The following is an 18399-nucleotide window of genomic DNA, read 5'->3' on the forward strand; positions in this document are numbered from 1 at the left end:
GCTTCTAATATGCCATGTATTATCATGTCACCATTTTGCCCAACACACCCCCTCAGTGGCTTCCCATTGTTCCCAGGATAAAGCTCACAACTCTTAACATGGCCCACAAGATCCTCTGTTCTCTGGCTCCTGCCTAAAAACAGTAAGAATTCCTGACTTTATGGGAGTTTTTAATGTGCTAGGCAGTGTGTTATGCTTTATAAGCATTATTTCATGTTATTCTCATTGTGAGGCAGAACTATTAACATCGTCCTTATCTTGCAGATGAGGAAACTGAGTCAAGGAGAGATTACATAATTTATCTGAGGTTGTAGAGTTAATGAAGTATTGGAGTCAGATCAGACTCCAGAGTGTGCGCTTAAGCTTTTACATTCTCCTCAAAATGTATGCTCCAACCATACTGCCTTACTTTCCGCTCCTAGAATTCATCTGCCGTGAGGCCTTCACACATACTACTCCCTATGTCTGGAATATTCCTCTCACAAATCTCACTTTTGCCTGGATGATATTTATTCACCTCTGCTTAAATGTTATCCCTTCAGGGAAGTCTTCCTTTACTATCTAAAATTACACTGTTTATCTGTTTACTATTTTATGGCCTATCTCCCTTCAGGAGAATGTCAAAATTGTTCACCAGTAATTCTCAGGTCTTAGAATGGCATTCAGCAGGGGTTCAATTAACATTTGCTGAATAAAGACATGAATGAATGATGTAGGGATGGAAACTCCCTAATCCAGTAACTTCATCTATTCAGACCAAGAAACAAAAAGAAGCCAAATATAAATTTGTTCATCTACTGGATATTTATTTAGTAGCTTCCAGGTCTCAGCCAACACTCTTGAGAACTTACAGCCCACTTAGGGGAGACAGATACATAAACATGTGTTTATAGCCCAATGTAAGTAAAGTGCGTGTAAGAATTGTGGCCAGAATAATGTGCAATAGATGTCGAGATGAAAAAGAGGGTATAAATCAATGGGAAAACTACACAGTAGAGAAGATTCTTGAATTCTTTTGCAGGATAATGTGTCTTGAAATATATATCACATAGTCCAAGTATTTCACTGGTAAAACAGGAGAGGAGCACTTTATATCTCATTTAATTTTCACAACAGCTGTATTATCATTCCCATTTTATAGATGTGGAAATCTAAGCTAAGAGAGGTCAAGTAACTAAACACGTTGAAGATTATGCAGCATATTAATAAAGGAGGAGAATTTATGACCAGTTCTGTCTTACACTAGTACCCATTTACTTACCATTAAATCAGTCCTTTGACCCTGTATTCCCCAGAGCCTAATTACTTGTTTTCAGTCTAACTCTTAACAAAATTGGTTATCTGATTTCCCTTTCTAATATTTAAAAAGGCAGCAAAATAAAAGATTCAGGAGGAGAATGAAGTATTCTGACAGCAAGGGAAGGAACAGAAAAACTATAAAAACTGAACACACAAATTTGAACAAAATGGATTATATACTCCTATACATTCCATTCTCAGCAGCACAACAGTATGTACTTGATGTGCTATTATGAAAAAAAAAAAAAGGATGTAGTCACCACACTAAGAGATAGAGAAATAACTTCTGATGCTTAAAAGGGCAAACTTCAAGTACCAGAATATTAATTCCTCTCTAGTATCTCTGGATAAATAGAAATTGTGACAATTGTTTCCACAGTGTTTGTGAGAAGAAATATCCCAAGATCTTAAAGAGTCATCATTTTATGCACATGATTATTTTTGTGTTTCAAACTGGATTCAAACCAGAATAGAAACACTGTTCATTTTAGCTTACATATATACCCAAGTAAATTATAAAATTTAAAACTTTTCATATTATGAATTCGAACAACACTTGTGAATTACGTAATTTAGACTGATAAGCATAACGAGCATTACTGACCATTCTTAATATCTAAAAACTTTTCACTTAAAAAATCTTCTAATAAATCTCTAATAAAACAAGATAAATTGAATATGTGCAAAACAGGAGGAAAACTACATCATTTTTAATCTTTTGCACTCACAACTTAAATAGGCATGTTATGTTAAAAAGGAAAGAATCAAACACAGAGAAAGCTAGTTGAGTAATTTATCATAACAGTTTTTTTTACAATTCACTCAACCTGGATCCAACTTTTCAATCTGCAGATGTCAGCTCCTTTACACCATGGGCTTTTATTATTTTATATAATTCTTTCTTTGAGAAAAGAAAGATTACATTTAGGGAACAGATCCTTTTTTTGTTTGTTTTGTTTTGCTCTTAAGAACAAGAGAAAATTGTTTCATCAGTTATCTTGAATAAGCTGACTAGGAAAGATTTAATATTCTTTATCATTTTAGAGGCTTTTAAATGTGAAACTTTTCACATGTTTGTAACAATGTGAAAAGCATACTGGCTACACTTCCAACAACATGGACATAAGGAAAAGCAAGTGTTGCAATTAACTGTAACTTTCACATATTTTTCCCCCCAGGAGGAATGCAGTTTTTGTCAAAACCCTCTAGAAGAAAATACTTGTTTACTTGTATTTGAAAATTACTTTTACTTTAGTTCATCCTGTCCAATTTCAACCCCAAATTCAATGTTTTACAGAACACTCTAAATGTAAGATGCTGAGTGATTCAAATAACCTATTTGAAGTATATGCAAAGTGAAAAGGCTGCAAGTAAAACTTCACTATATGAGATAGACAGTTGTACTTATAATGCTCTTCCTTACCTGGACGCTCTTCAGAATAAACTCACTTTTCTCTCTTACATCTTCAAAGGGACACCTCTTAGAAAGCATAAGCAGATGAGCAAGAAGTTTGTTCAAACCATCCAAAGAAACAGCATTTGAAAGCCCGTCTGATGGACGATAAGGTGGACGAAGACACTCGGTTTTTCTCAAAATGATTTGCCTGATGTTTTCCAGTGCTGTCTCTCTAGTAGTTGAATCTCTACTGCACAGTCCATCCCATCTCACTTCATTCTCTCCTTCAGCCATGACAATTGGAGTTTTCTTTGAAGTCTTCAGTTACCTTTCAGCATGTCACCAAAAGCACTTCGTATTTTTAAAATGAGAAATTTAAGAAAAAAATCAGAGAAATCGAATTGTCATGAAAACACACGTCTGAGTGACATTTGGAACCAGAAGTGTCTTCAATCTACAAGATAGAGCTCGCCCTTTCCTTCTACCCAGAGGGGCAGTCTTCTAGTCAGAGACTGAAAACAAAAAGTTGGAAAGTTGAAAGCTTACAGCGCTGGCTTTGCAGGACAGGCAGTGTCAGGGAAGTGTTCTCCGTCTCGCGGGGTCAGCGGATATCCTCACGTTGTGGAGCTGTCAAATCCGTGTTCTGCTCAAAAAGGTTGGTAACAGTTGAACGCTCTCCAGCCATTCGGTGTTTTTTGTCTGTGCAGCCACGGTGTTCTCGGGAGCCTTCCCACCCCGCTCCTCCTCCGGCACCAGTCCCCGCCCTCCGCAGCTCCTCCCTCCGGGCCGGGCGCTGGCAGGGAAGGCTCACTGAACCCGGGCTCACTGGCCGCGGCGGCTGGAGACCCCAGCGCTCCAGGGGTGCGGGAGTCTTGTGCAGCTGCTGTCTCGGTGTCTCGGTGGCGGCGTTAGAGGAAAGCGTCTCCTGCCCTGGCGAATCTGAACCTCCGGGCAGACGCCGCTTCTTTTCGGAACCCTGCGTCCTCTCCCAGCGCCCGCCAAGCCAGACGGGCACAGGGTAGCCCCGCGCTCGGGGATCGCGGGGCTTGGCCGCGAAGCTGGCGGAGCTGCAGGGCCTGAGGCGCAGAGCCCGCCCCTTCGCCCAGCCCCATCGGTGGGGCTCGGCCCAGAGGGCGGGAGCGGGGAGGGGAGATGGGGTCCTCACCCCCCCCAGCCCCTCCCCTTTCTCCGCCCGGCACAAACCAGGAGCCGCCCCTGCCCCTGCTCCGTCTTCCCCGCCCAAGCATACGCGACCCGCGGAGGCAAAGCCATTGGAAAAAGCCCCGCCCTCCCACAGGCTACCTCCAGACCCCAAGTCCGCGCGCGGCCGCCAACTGCTGCCGGTGTTACGCATGCGTGACGGCAAGCAGGACGCATGCGTCTTAGGAGGAGCTTAATCGGCGCCGCCGGGGGGCGTTTTCCGTCCCCTAACGTTTGGGTTTCCTGGACTGTACAGGGGAAAGAACAGGGGGAGTTGAATTACACCGAAACTATCACAGACAAGATAAACACACTCGAGAAAGAGGGCACAGGCACACTTCTGGAAGACCTTGAATCTAAATTTAAGATCAGCCTAAAAATAGTGACAGTCTCTTTATTATTGCAAACCCCAGATCTAAGAGGGCAGGGCGTCCTCGCATTGACTTCTGGGAAGTGTAGTTTTGGTGCCGCTGGCGCGTTCTGTTTGCGACAGAAACTACAGCCCCCAGGAGCCACTGCGACGTTGCCTGTGGCGGCCTGCGAGCCAACGGTTAGCACAGATGGAGACTGACCGAGAGCGTCGGCTCGGTGAGCACCGTACGCTTGGTTGCCGCCTTTCTTTTGACGGGTTTTTTTTCTCCCTCCATTTCCTCAGGGATTTTAGAGACGAAACCATCTGGCACTGTATTCCTTAGTCCAGGGACTTTTATCATTAATGTGCATAGGAAGCACTAGTCCGGGTGCCCAAGCCCGAGGGCGCGCTGAGGCGAGGATTTGGGGATGGTCGGTATCCCTAGGGTCGGTCGGAGGGAGCCACATTAGCCCAGGCAAGGGGGATGCTGTGGAAACTGGTGCTCTGCGCTCCTGCCTCTTCTTCTGTCCTTTCAAGTGGGCTCTCGCGGGATGGATTAGGGATACTTGTGCAACTGCATCTTTGTTTGCCATTATATAGAGGTATTCTATACTGCATTTGCTCAAATAAAGTCCCAAGCCAGGCTTTGGAAGAGGGTTGTCAGGTCAACTTTGTACGAGATTGAAGGCAAAAGACTCCCAAATATTCCTAGATATGAATTTTTGCAGGCTTTAATGATACCACATAAAAAAAGACCTATAGAAATCTACAAAATTTAGCATTTTTAAAGATTCAATGATTTGTTTACAGATTACTGTTTGATTTTAAAAAGTCACTTTTCATGAGAAAAGCCGAGGTGTGAAGGGCTGACAGTGGACCGACAACCAAATTAGATTTTAATTCTTCACATTGCAGAATAGATACGTTTCTTAAAACTTAGCCTTGTTAGGTACTAAGTATACAATAGTGGAAAGGACACAGCACCTATCTAGTTAAACTGATGGTTAAATATACATTACTGTGCAGCACACACACATCCGGTACACACATAAAACATGCAGTACTATATGATATCATTCGGATGGCTGGAAAGATCACTTAGCCCAGTCTTGGGAAGTCAGGGAAATCTTCATCTCAGGCAAAGAGGGAAGAAGGAACAGCATATGGTGAGGTCCAGAGTGAGAGAGATATGGTAATTTCAGGAAATTGCAATAAACCAAAATCATATATATTTTGGGAGGCATAACTTTGTGTATTGATGTACTTTGAAGCAGCAAAGAGACAGGTGCTGTGAATTTTCCAAATAGTTTCTGACAGTAACTTATCCTTGGAGAGATGTATAGTTCTGATGAGTTTGGTTTAGGTTGGAAAGGCTTGGACATTCTCCTGTTACTTGTTTAAATCAGAATTTTAAAAAACGAGAACTCCTTATGAGTATGACTTAAGCAAACAAACAAAACCATTGCTTTTTTTTCTTCTTTTTGGGAGGCTCATCCTCTTTAGTCTAGCCCACAAGTGGTAGGGTAGTTTCTTAAGTCTGGGTCTCCTTTTTTTTTTCTGTGTAATGGAAACCATTGTCGTGATTTTGCCACCACCTATGACTCTTAAATGTATAGCTCCATCCAGCGTCATCTTTAACCTTTCTTATATCCATTTTCTTGATATTTCTTCTTGGATATCTCAAAAGCACCTCAAACTCACCATGCCTAAAACCAAATACACGTTTATCTCCTGTGAATCTGATTCTTTTCCAGTGTTCCTATTTCACTTTAGAGCATTACCATCCACTTGTGAAAATTTGAAACCTAAGCATTTTTCTTGATTTTTTAATGTCCTCCTTACCTCTGTAGCCAAATTATTAATAAGTCCTGAATGTCTTATTTCCCAAATATCCCTCAAATCCATCTTTTTTCTTCCATCTGTGTAAGCACAGTCTTTCACAAACTGCCATAATCACTTGCCAATACCATTGCAATAGTGATTATTCACCCTGGCCTTTCTCCATTAGTTTTCCACTCAGCAGCCAGAATGATCTTTCCAAATGCAAATCCAATTAGATTTTCTCTTAAAACCATTCAGTGATGCCTTACCTTTATCTTAAAAGCAAAATTTCTTTATAAAGCCTAGTGTCTTCTGGTCCCTTTCTACCTCTCCAGCCCCATTTAGTATACCACTCTCCATTTATCTGTGCTTCAGCCATACAGATCTTTCTTCAGTCACTTGTTCTTATATTCCTTTTTGTCCATTTGTTCACTCAGCAAGTATCTGTTGTGTACCTACTATATAATGGGACACTGAGGATGTGTACCGCTGAGCACAATATACTCAAGTCCCTACTCTCATAGATCTTCTCATTCTACTAAGGAGAGGTAGACAATAAATATGTGACATATGTAGTAAATGAAGGCAAATGCAGTGGAGAAAAATAAGAACCAACTGGGAAGGGAATGGGGAGTGCCAGTTTTTGAGGGGCAAGTTTCACTTAAATAAGTTGGTCAAAGAACACCTAATCAAGAAGGAGACGTTGGAGGGGATCTGAAGTAGGAGAAGGAGTAAGTCATACAGATGCCTGGAGAAAGAACATTTCTGTGAAGAGAACAGCCAGTGCAAAGGCCTGTGGTTCCTCACCTTTGACAAACAGCAGTGTGGCAAGAGAAGATAATAACATGGGGTCACAGAGGAAGGAGGTCATGTAGGTGATTGAAAGGTCTTTGACTTTGTTGATTGAGATAGGAAGCCATTGGAGGGTTCTGAGCAGATGAGTTGCATAATCTGACTTTTAAAATTGATTACTTCTTTTAAATTATGTTGATCATAGACCAAGGAAAAGCAAGGGTAGAAGCAGAGACACTAGAATATTAAGTGATAGTCCAGATGAGGGATGTAGTGGACTAGGGTGATAACAATGGAGAAAGTGGGAAGAGGCTAGAGTCTGGATATATTATGAAAGTATAGCTAACAGATTTGCTGACAAATTGGATATGAGGTGTGAGAGTAAAAGAGTTAAAGATGACTCCAAGTTCTTAGCCTGAGCAACTAGAAGGAAGGAATTGCCATTTAATGTCATGGGAAATTTCCAGATTTGTGTATGAGGGTAAGGGGTGAATCAGGAGTTTAGTTTGGCCACATTAATTCTGAGATGCTTCTAAGACATTCCAGTAGAGGTGTGGAATAGAGAGTTGGATAAATTAGTCCAAAGATGAGGGGGAAGATCTGGCTATAGATAAAATTTTAGTTTTCATAGTAGTGTTTTGATACTTGGTAAAGACTGAGAATAGTTGGTATCACAAAAAGAGGCACTCCATGGAGTTTGGGTCGATTTGGTGTTATCTGCAACTGTGACTTTGCAGGAGTAGCTAGTGAACAGAGAGAGAAGCCTACAGAGTGTGGTGTCCTAAAAGCCAAGTGGAAGTAGTTGAGGAGGAAGGAATGCTAAGTTATGTTAAATGCTGCTCTAGGTCAAACGAGAAGAGGTTAACTGATCACTGCATATGGTAACGTGGAGATCACTGAGGATCTTGAGAGCAATTTCAGTGCAGTAAATGGTATAAAAGGGTGTTTCATTTAAGAGAGAATGGGAGAAGTAGAGACAGTGAATGTGGATGCAGCACCTTCAGTACTATTTTCTTTGTCCAGACTGTTCTAGCCTAGTGTTTGACTCCTATTCTTGTTGATCTTAGCTGAAATACCACTTTCTCAGAGAAGTTTGCCTGATCTGATTAAATGCCCCTGTTATGTACTCTTATTGTACCATATATCTCTTCTTGCTAATAAGTTACAAATGTAGTTTTAAAATTGTCAGTGTGATTATTTTATTAAAGTGTGTCTGCTCCTAAAGCTTAAGCACACAAGAGTAGCAACTCTGCCAGCTTTTGCTCATCTCCAGCTCTGAGTACAGTGCCTGACATTTAGAATGAACTTAATAAATATTTGACGAATGAATGAATGAAAGAAAAATGTAAAGTCAGAATTTCCAAAGGTATTGCATGTTTACCTACTGTTTATAAAAGCACAAGATAATTAATGGGTGGAGGAAGGTACTTTATAATGAAGGCATTTTAGAAAATTAGTCTTAAAGAGAGCAAAATTTTATTGCTAGTGAATTTTAGTGCTCACCCTCATGAAACTGGATTTGCTAATATTTTACCAATATCTAATCCTGTTATAAGATAGTTGAGTATATTTATATATAGAGTATAAAGCATGTATAGAGGAGTTCCTGCTTTAAATGAATAGTGCTTTAGTTAAGGAAAAAGCTGACTGGCTGGTCTCCAACAAGAGACCTTCGCTATGAAATTCACTGATGAATTAGTAACTGTAAAAAGAAACCAGGGCTCCTAAGTCTTGGGCACTTACAAACACAGTCTTGCTAAGTGCACCAGAATGTGTGAGGTTTGGAGATAAACACATGTGACTGATGAAATTTTAGGATGCCAATTTATTGATATACTTAGAGATATTTGCCAAGTAGATAGCATAGATTCTTTGACTAAGGAGTTTTCTCTGTAGGAAAATTATATGAGAAATCATCAGGTTGCTTAGGAGCTTGGAATCAGAACAAAGGAAATTAGATACATGTTGTGGTCACTTAATAGCTTTAAGCTATGAGAACCTCTGCACAGTAGAGCTTTATTTGCCTCCAATTTTTGCCCCTCTGAGTTCCTTTTTTCATTCCTGACAACTTTTTTTTTTGATGGAAACATTCTTTAAATATTTTAAAACTTTTATGTAATAACCTAGTCTCTGGTCTTAGAACCATTCAGTATGAATTTGCTGGTCCATTAGACTGATTTATAGTTTAGCCTTCAGAGGCTAATCTTATTTCTAAGTTTTCCCACCACATAGCTTATGGGGGTACATTGATCTTGAGCTCAGCAATGAGGTCTGAGCTGGAGATGTATATTTGGAAACTATCAGCCTATTGGAATATTTTGTTTTATTTTGCTTTTAACCTACCATGTCTATGTGCTTACTATGTTTCAGGCACTCTGTTAAATGCTTTGCATATGTATTATTTTACCCTTACATAGCTAAAAAAAAAATGGTAGAGTTGATCCAATGCTTACTCTTAACTGTTATGTTAGCATTATACTATAACCATGGGAGCAAATAAAATTGGCTATGGAGAGAATGCAGAATAAGAAAAGAGCCAGCGTAGTCTGAAACTAACTAGAGAAGGAAGAGTATAATCAGGAGATGGGCAACCAAGGATTTGAAAATTTCAAGAAGGAATTACTGGTCAATATGCAGAGTGCTTCAACATGTCTAGAAAGCTAAAGTTACTGGATGATTTGACAGTTGGTGGTCTGTGTTACCCTACAATGTATGCATCTGGCATAAATTCCCATATTAATATTGAATTACTGTGCTGAATTGAGATAAAGATTGATTGGCTTGGGGTGACCTATAGGATAAAACAGTCTGCCCCCTGAAGATAGGAGAGTTATTTCTAAAGGGCTGGCATTTCCCTTGTTCACCTCTACCAAAAACATAGGGTCCAAATCAAGAAACCAACGTGGATAAAAGGATTTAAGTAAGTGGGAGTGGGTAACTCTGGATCCTTCTGGGCTTTTCTTTCCTAGGTTTATTCTTTAAGGAGGGGATATGGTAAGCATGGATTCTTGGGTTGTATATGCTAAAATAGCACTTACCTGTTGAAGGTACATAAGGAGCTATCATAGAATAGAGCCTAAAAGTGCCAGAGAGAAAATCCTAACTTTTAAGATTTGCTGCCTGGTTTCTTTTTGGTGTTTGTCCTTTCTTCTCTTTTATTATATTATAGCCTTGGCAAAGTCTTATTTAAATATTATAACTTTATCTTTTCTGTATCAAGACATATAAGGGAAAGAGTCATAGTTATAGATCTAACTAGGTAGGAGCATTGTAGGGGGAGCAGCACCCTTCTGCCAGTGAGGCCAATGAGGAGGAACAGCAATAATGAGATCTCCAAGGAGAAAGTGAATATTGAGAACAAAAATTGGAACTCATGGGCTTAACTCATAAATTGCTCTTCTGCATGCAGAGATTCTTCTTCCATTGTCAGCACAGGATCTGAGTTTTATTTCTTAAAGAAGGCAGTGCCATTTTCCTATCAGAATTTCATCAGTAACCTTTTTTTGTTGCACTTGCAAGGGAATGGAGAGATGAAGTCCTGACATTTGCATTCATTTGTTTAGTACTTACTGGAAACCCAATATGGACAAGCTCTGTGATTGGCACTAAATATATAGCAGCATACTTAAAAAGCTGCCCTTAAGCATACAATCTGCATGGAATATAGACTATTCTTTGAAGAAGCTTGGCTAGACAGTGAGGAATAGAGATAGGGTGGTAGCTGCAGGTCTGAGTGAGAGATAATGAGAGACGGGTGATGCTTAGGAAACAGAATCAACAGGATTTAGTGACTATTTGGCTATGGGAGAGAAAGAAAATGCCTGGGGTGACTACTACCCAGATGATAAAGAGTAACTCCTATTAATCTGAGTAGGGAATATACTAGGAAGACCAGGTTTGGGATGGAAAGATACTGAGTTCAGGTTTGGACATGTTAATCATATTGTTTGAGGGATTTAATGAGTCATTCAGGTGAACAATACCCCGTACTGCTTCTGAAAAGCTTCTCTATGTCAAACCCTAACTCTTGATGTGAGATGTAGCTATAGACTCAGATAGTAAGAGAGCATGGACCTCAGAGTCACAGTCTTTTGGGTTTGAATCCCAACTTCACTTCTTCCTGGCAGTATGAATTTGGCCAGTTGTTTAACCTTTGAATGTGGGAGATGAAATAGCCTTAGTTTTCTTACCTGTAAGAGGAGGATAGTCCCTAACTTCTCAGGACTGTTGTGAAGATTTAATATGATAGTGTATATAAAGTTTTTAGATTAGCACCTGGCACTCAAGGAACAGTATCTTTTAAAATGATCATCTTTCCTTCAGTTTGATTGACATTAATGAAATATTTGTAAAGTGATTTATAGTTGAACTGAAAAGTGTTAATTTTTTATAATCCTACAATTGTTGGCATTTTCTAAGATTTTATAATGAGATCCTTGAATTATATTTCTTCTTTCCCAAATTTACAACATAGCTTTAATAATATTTTGCATTTCAGGCTTCTTAATTAGGGAAAGTTTCCATAAGTAAAAATATGGCAATTATAATTTTATTTTCATTAAACAGCAAAATGAAATATTACTGTATTTCTGAGCCAGGACTCCATGTCCAGCTTTGTTTTAGAAATTATTAAAAACATTGTATTTCATCTGTAACATATCAGTATGATAAAAGTTTAAAGAATGTATAGTTCAAGAAAATATAATTCCCAATCACACAAAATTTTATTTAATGTGATATAGTTTTACGCTGTTTAACTCAGAGTTCTTGTTTTTATAATATCTGCCTTATTTTTGCAGCAACAAATAAAGCAAATAAATATTTTGGAATTTAGAAGAACTCTTTAGGTTGGTAAATTGTCATAGTACATTTTAGAAGACTGTTTGGGAAACAAGATTGTTGACTGCCTGAGAACAGATTGAGAGGTTTTGCTAACTTGAGAAGAAGCAGCTTAACATTTCCATGAGACCTGACTGTGGAGTCAGACCTTCAAATCCATGCTTTTGCCATTTACCTTATGCAGATTGCTAACCTTTCTAAAACCCCATTTTATTCATCTATAAAATACAGTACATATTATTTTTCATTGTTATATTTCTGATCTTTGTATATACCAAATTTAGGGTCTTGGCATATGCTGTTTTTTTACTTGCCGTGGTATTACATAATATTTCACATGGCTGCCTTCCTTACTGTTTTGGACTCATCTTAAAATTCCTGTCTTCAGAGAGATCTTCCCTCACCATTATAGCTAAAGCAGACCACCTATTACCCTTAGTCTTCTTCACAGCAATTCAGTTATCAACTTGAATTATGTTTGTTTATTTCATGCTTTTTGGGTGTTCTTCTGCATGAGAATATGAGCTCCTTGAGAGCAATGACTCTGTCTTGTTTACCGCTGTGCTCCCAGTGCCTCAAACAGTGACTCACACATGGTAGATGCTCCCAAGGTACTTGACCTACTGGCTGACCACCTACTTCATAGGCTTGTAAAGAAGACTCCATAAAATATTATACATAATGCTCTTAAATGCTTAGTACCATTTCCTCTGTATAGTTGTTTGTTTTCCTGTGTCCTATCTAATTCTAAAAAGTTTTGAGACATCTGCTTACACACACACACACACAATCTAATGGTTTAGAATTATCATATTAATAGTTAATATACACAGTATATTTATTCTGTGCCTGTTTCTTATGCCAGGTGATTTACATGGATTTTTTTAAGCTTCACAGTAACCCTATGAAGTAGATATTATTATCCCCATTTTTTATAGCTAAGGAAGCTGAGGCCCAGAGAGTTTAAAAAACTTCCCTCAAAACACATAGCTAGTAAATGGCAGAGCCAGGACTAGAAACCATGCCTGTCTGCCTCCTGTTAAAGATCTGTTAGTGTAGTAGCTTTTTTCTCATTGCAGATTTTTTGGGGAGTGGGGGAGGGATCGGTAGGGAATCCCAAGTATAGAACTCAAATACTAAGTTAAACTCAAATGTTCATTGTGCCTTCCCTGAAGGAAGCTTTCTGCTTTCTTGAGGAACCATCTCATCAGCTCCAGTTGTTTAGCCTCTTCTTTACACCTGTGTTTAAAATGAGAAAATCGTAATTGAAACTGAATACTTTATTCTTTGTATCCTTATTGTGTTTAATGTTTCACAGTGTCAGAAAGCCTCAGAAGTCTTAACTTTAATGGTTGCCCAGCTCAAGTGTTAACAGGGCTGAATTGAGTTAACAACTCTCAAAATCCATCACAGCCCTATTTTTGAACTTTATTCATAATAACAGATTGCAGCTGTGGCTTGAGCTCTTCTTCTTCTGTGTAACTTTTGGCAAGTCTCTTGATTTTTTCTGTGCCTTAGAGTCTTGAGCTGTAAAATGAGGGGAATTGGAATAGATTTTTTTCTTTTTTTCTTAACTTACATGCTTTGCATTACTGTTCACTCTTATATTGTACATTCTGTGGGTTTTGATAAATACATAATGTCATGTATCTACCATTGCAGTGCATACAGAATAGTTTCACCACCCTAAAAATCCTCTGTGCCCCACCTATTCATACTTGGCTCTTTCTTCCTGAACCCTGCGTAACCACTAATCTTTTTACTGTCTCCGTAGTTTTGCCTTTTTCAGAGTATCATGTGGTTGGAATCATACAGTATGTAGCTTCTCAGCCTGGCTTCTTCCACTTAAAAATGTCCATTTAAACCCCTCTATGTTTTTCATGACTTGATAGCTCTTTTCTTTTTATTGCTGAATAATACTCCGTTGTACAGATATACTATAGTTTATGTTCGCCTTTTGAAGGACACCTTGGTTGCTTCCAGTTTTGGGCAGTTATGAATAAAGCTGCTGTAAACATTTGTGTGCAGTTTTCAACTCATTTGGATAAATAATTAGGAGCATGATTGCTAGATTATGTGGTAATCTTATGTTTAGCTTTGTAATAATTTCCCAACTGTTTTCCAAAGTGGCTGTACCATTTTGCATTTCCACCAGCAAAGAATGAGAGTTCTTGTGCCGTCACATCCTCCTCAGGATTTGGTATTGTCAGTGTTTTGGATTTTAGCCATTCTAGTAGATAAATAATGATATCTCATTTAATTTGCATTTCCCTAATGACATATAATGTTGAGCATTTTTTTCATATACTCAATTGCTACCTGTATATCTTCTTTGGTGAGATGTCTGTTCAAATCTTTTTTAACAATCAATTTTAAAATTGAGTGGTTCTTTTTTTTATTTTTGAGTTTTAAGAGTTCTTTAGAAATCTTGGACACATGTTCTTTATCAGATACATATTTTGCAGTTACTTTCTCCAAGTCTGTGGCTTGTCTTTTTTATTCTCTTAACAATGTCTTATGCAAAGTAGTTTTTAATTTTAATAGCGCAAACTTGTCAGCTTTTATTTCATGGATTGTGCTTTTGTTATTGTATCTAAAAAGTTATTGCCAAACCCAAGGTCACTTAGTTTTTCTTTTGTGTTATCGTCTAGAAATTTTTTATAGCTTTGTGTTTTATGCTATAGATTTATGATCCACTTTGAGTTAGGTTTTTTTGTGTGAAAGATACAAGATCTATGCCTAGATTCATTTATATTTTTGTTAATATAAAGTACCTGCTGGATCTAAAATCATTAATTATTTTGATCAATAATATTAAAAGGTGAAAAAACTTTAAAAAGAACCCAAATAGTTTACTGAATATGGCTATGTAAGTATTGTTCTTCAAAGCTGTTCCCTGGGAGAGAGGCTTGAAGTCAGCCCAAAGATGAGACCAGGGAGAGCTTTACCTGGAACACATGGGAGTTGGGACTAACAGTTCTATTTCAGTTCTGCTCTACTGTTACCTGTTGTTAACACGTGCAGTTGGCTGAGTGCTATACGTGCCAATCATTAGCTGGGGAGACTTCCTACAATTAGGAATATTTTTCTTCAGTTGAAATATCCTTTTATTTGTCCCCAGTGCCATTTCTTTGCTACTTTGCTTAGTCATACCGGCTTGCAAAAATCCACCTGTGGTTTCTCCCCAATAGTTTCACCCTTTCATACTGTGAAACACTGAAGCCATCTGAACCTTAAATATATCTGTCTATATTTTGACTGACTTCAATTTAAGGTTTTAAAGGAGGCTTTCCTAATTATCTACCACTTCATAATATAAGTAGGTTTGCCTTCAAATTCTTACTTGTTTTTTTTTTTATTTTGGCTTGTTGGAAAATAGCTTATCAACCAAGTATTTTATTATATGTGTCCCTTGGTGTGTATGTGTATGTGTGTTGCCCAGATAAATCATAAAGGCTTTTATATTTTGAATCTTTAGATTTTATTTCTACAGTGTCCATAACAAAATTGATTTGAATTCTTTCCTTAACAAGATTGATTTGAATTACATTCTCTTCAGCCTTAAAATGCCTACTTTCTAAAATACTGTCATACATACTATTCTCAGAATATAGTCTTTTTCTTTTTGTCTGTTATTTTGCTTCTATCTTTCAGGAATAAATGAATGAACCACTTAAGTCAGATTTACTCTTTAATATTTTCTCCAGTTCTTCTGTCTTTTGTGTTGCCAAATTTACTGTAATATGCTTTGAATGTCTAAATCTCCAATATTTCTGGCATATTTTAATAGATTTTAAAAATAATAAATTGTTTAATTCATTTTGCCCTTATTGAAAGATTTGTGAGCTAACTCTAGCGCGCGCGCACACACACACACAATTTATGACATAAATTTTGTGGACTAATCTCACTGCTGGCTTTATTCTTATTCTTCTATTGTTTTCCTTATCCACATATTTTATGTGAATATATACATATATAGAGGTAAGATATTAAAATTTTGTGTCATTTAAAAATTATTAAATAGTTCAAGAAAAAATAAAAATAAGAATAATATAATAAAAAACCTTTTACCTATTTCCTGGAATGAACAAGTATTAACATTTTGCTTTATTTATTAAATGTAATATTTTTTAAATTAAAGTATAGTTGATGTACAAGATTATATAAGTTATAGGTGTGCAATATGGTGATTCATATCTTTTTTAATAGTGATTCACAGTTTTTAAAGGTTATACTTCATTTTTAGCTATTATAAAATATTGGCTATATTCCTATGTTGTACATTATATCCTTATAGCTTATTTTGTACCTAATAGTTTGTATCTCTTAATCCCTTACCCCTTATTGCCCCCACTCCCCACTAGTAACTACCAGTTTGTGTGTTTTTTGTTATGTTCATTAGTTGTGTTTTTTAGATTCCACATATAAGTTATATCATACAGTATTTGTCTTTCTCTGACTTATTTCATGTAGCATAATATCCTCTAAGTTCATCCATGTTGCTGCAAATGTCAAATTTTCTTTCTTTTTTACGGCTAAATAGTATGCCAACGTATATATATATATATATATATATATATATACACCACATCTTCTTTATCTATTCATCTGTTGATGGACGCTTAGGTTGAGTCCATATCTTGACAATTGAAAATAATGCTGCTGTGAATACTGGGGTGCATGTATCTTTTTGAATTAGTGTTTTTATTTTTTTCAGATATATATCCAGGAGTAGAATTGCTGGGTCATATGGTGGTTCAATTTTTAGTTTTTTGAGAAACCTCCATACTGTTTTCCACAGTGGCTGCAACAGCCAATTTACATTCCTGCCAACAGTGTACGATTTCCCTTGCTCCACATCCTTGCCAACATTAGTGGTTTTTTTGATAATAGCCACTCTAACAGGTGTGAGGTGACATCTCACTGAGGTTTGATTTGCATTTCCCTGATGATTAGCAATGTTGAGCATCTTTTCACTTTTCTGTTGGCTATCTGCATTTCCTCTTTGCAAAAATGGCTGTTCAGATTTTCTGCTCATTTTTTAATCGGGTTTTTTGTTGTTGTTGAGTTGTATAAGGTGTTTATATATGTTGGATATTAATTCTTTACAGGTCATATCATTTAAAAATATTTTCTCCCATTTAATAGGTTGTCTTTTTGTTTTGTCAGTGGTTTCCTTTGTTGCTCAAAAGCTTTTAACTTTAATTAAGTCCCATTTGTTTATTTTTTCTTTTATTTCCTTTATTTTAGGAGACAGATCCAAAAAAATATTGCCACAATTTATATCAAAGGGTGTTCTGCCTATGTTTTATGGTTTCTGGTCTTATATTTAGGTCTTTAATCCATTTTGAGCTTATTTTTGTATATAGTGTTAGAGGATGTTCTAATTTCATTGTTTTATAATGGAAGAAAAAATTACATGGGCATGGAAGTGCCCTTGGCACTGTAATATATTTGTGTTTTTAAAAATGTTATATAAAAGACATCTTGTGATATCTATCATTGTATAACTTGCTTTTTTCACTCAATTATATATTTTCAAAGTTTATCCATGTTGCTAAAATTATTAGATCTAGTTTTTGAATTTTAGTTGCTGTATGGTGTTTCATTGTGTGAATATGACAATTTATTCATTCCCTGTTACTGTATATTCAGGTTAAAAATCTTTCTAGAACAAGGGTGTTATAGATAAATACCTGTTGAAATAATTTAAAATATGTATTCTTTAACCTTTTAAAATCTTCACCTAATGGTTGTCCACGTAAGATTATCAAAGTATTCATAAGGGTATTCACTGTAAAGACAAAACTTTGTTACCCAAGATTTAGAACTCAAAAATTATGGCAAAAGCTTCAGTAGAAGTTCAATATGTTTGTAAGTTTGCCTCTCTTTTGGTAGAATTTTAGAAATGGATGAAAACTTCAAGATTACTTGAGTCAACCCTTTTATTCTATAGAGTAAGTTATAGAGAAGTTAAGCTACTAATTAGGATGAGGTCACAGACTAGTTAGAATGATTATTATTATTATCACCAACACACCAGCAAATCTAAATGTAATGCCCTAGCAGTAAGTAGTAGTGCTTGGGAGGAGTCTCTGATACCAGGACTTATAAAGACTATATAATGTTCCTAACTTTTCTCATTTGTTTGAACCTAATTGCATTTGCTTGTCTTCTTCTGTTCAAAAAGGGTAGATGATGACTGTAATACCTTCTGTTGTAGTATGTTCTTCATCTAGACTTTATTAATTTAGAACATATTAGAAAGAAATTCTGTTTCTTGCTCCAAAATAATTTTGTGCCAATTGTTTGAATTCTGTTGTTCAATTTTACTGTCTCTTCTATGAATCCTCCTATTTCATGAGTTGTATTAATGAGAAAATGTTATGGTATGTACCAAATAATTTGGTTATATCATGATTCTTTCAGGTACTGGTACACTGGAATTTTAGGGTACCATTTAGTCGGATATACCAGGGTTATTTACCTAATCAAGTGAACTTAAGTACATGAACACTATAATCTTTAACCCCCATTTATAGGACAATCTCTTTCTGGGGGTAATTAGGTTTATTTATTTATCTATTTTTTTGATGAAGGTACTGGGGATTAAACCCAGGACCTCATGCATGCTAAGCTTGCACTCTACCACTGAGCTTTATACCCTCCCCCTAGGACAGTTTCTTTCTTTGTCTTC

The 18399-nt window shown here is 37.0% G+C and overlaps 2 protein-coding genes across 7 annotated transcripts in view; one reads left to right on the forward strand and one right to left on the reverse strand.

Annotated features, from left to right (window-relative positions):
* Window positions 1-2989, reverse strand: part of SESN1 (sestrin 1) — an 89002-nt gene extending 86013 nt beyond the window's left edge. The window contains exon 1 of the mRNA XM_006205636.3: window positions 2723-2989. Coding sequence (XP_006205698.1) covers window positions 2723-2989 — 267 coding nt within the window. The remainder of the gene's footprint in view (window positions 1-2722) is intronic.
* Window positions 2990-3265: 276 nt separating this feature from the next.
* Window positions 3266-18399, forward strand: part of CEP57L1 (centrosomal protein 57 like 1) — a 59477-nt gene continuing 44343 nt past the window's right edge. The window contains exon 1 of one of the 6 annotated variants that reach the window (XM_072965724.1): window positions 3266-3350. The gene's annotated coding sequence lies outside the window, so the exon portion shown is untranslated. Of the gene's footprint in view, window positions 3351-4402; window positions 4484-18399 lie in introns of those variants that run through there. The other 5 variants (XM_072965726.1, XM_072965722.1, XM_072965727.1 and 2 more) reach the window with 5 other exon arrangements.

Source organism: Vicugna pacos, chromosome 8, assembly GCF_048564905.1.
Source record: "Vicugna pacos chromosome 8, VicPac4, whole genome shotgun sequence".
Taxonomy (NCBI): domain Eukaryota; kingdom Metazoa; phylum Chordata; class Mammalia; order Artiodactyla; family Camelidae; genus Vicugna; species Vicugna pacos.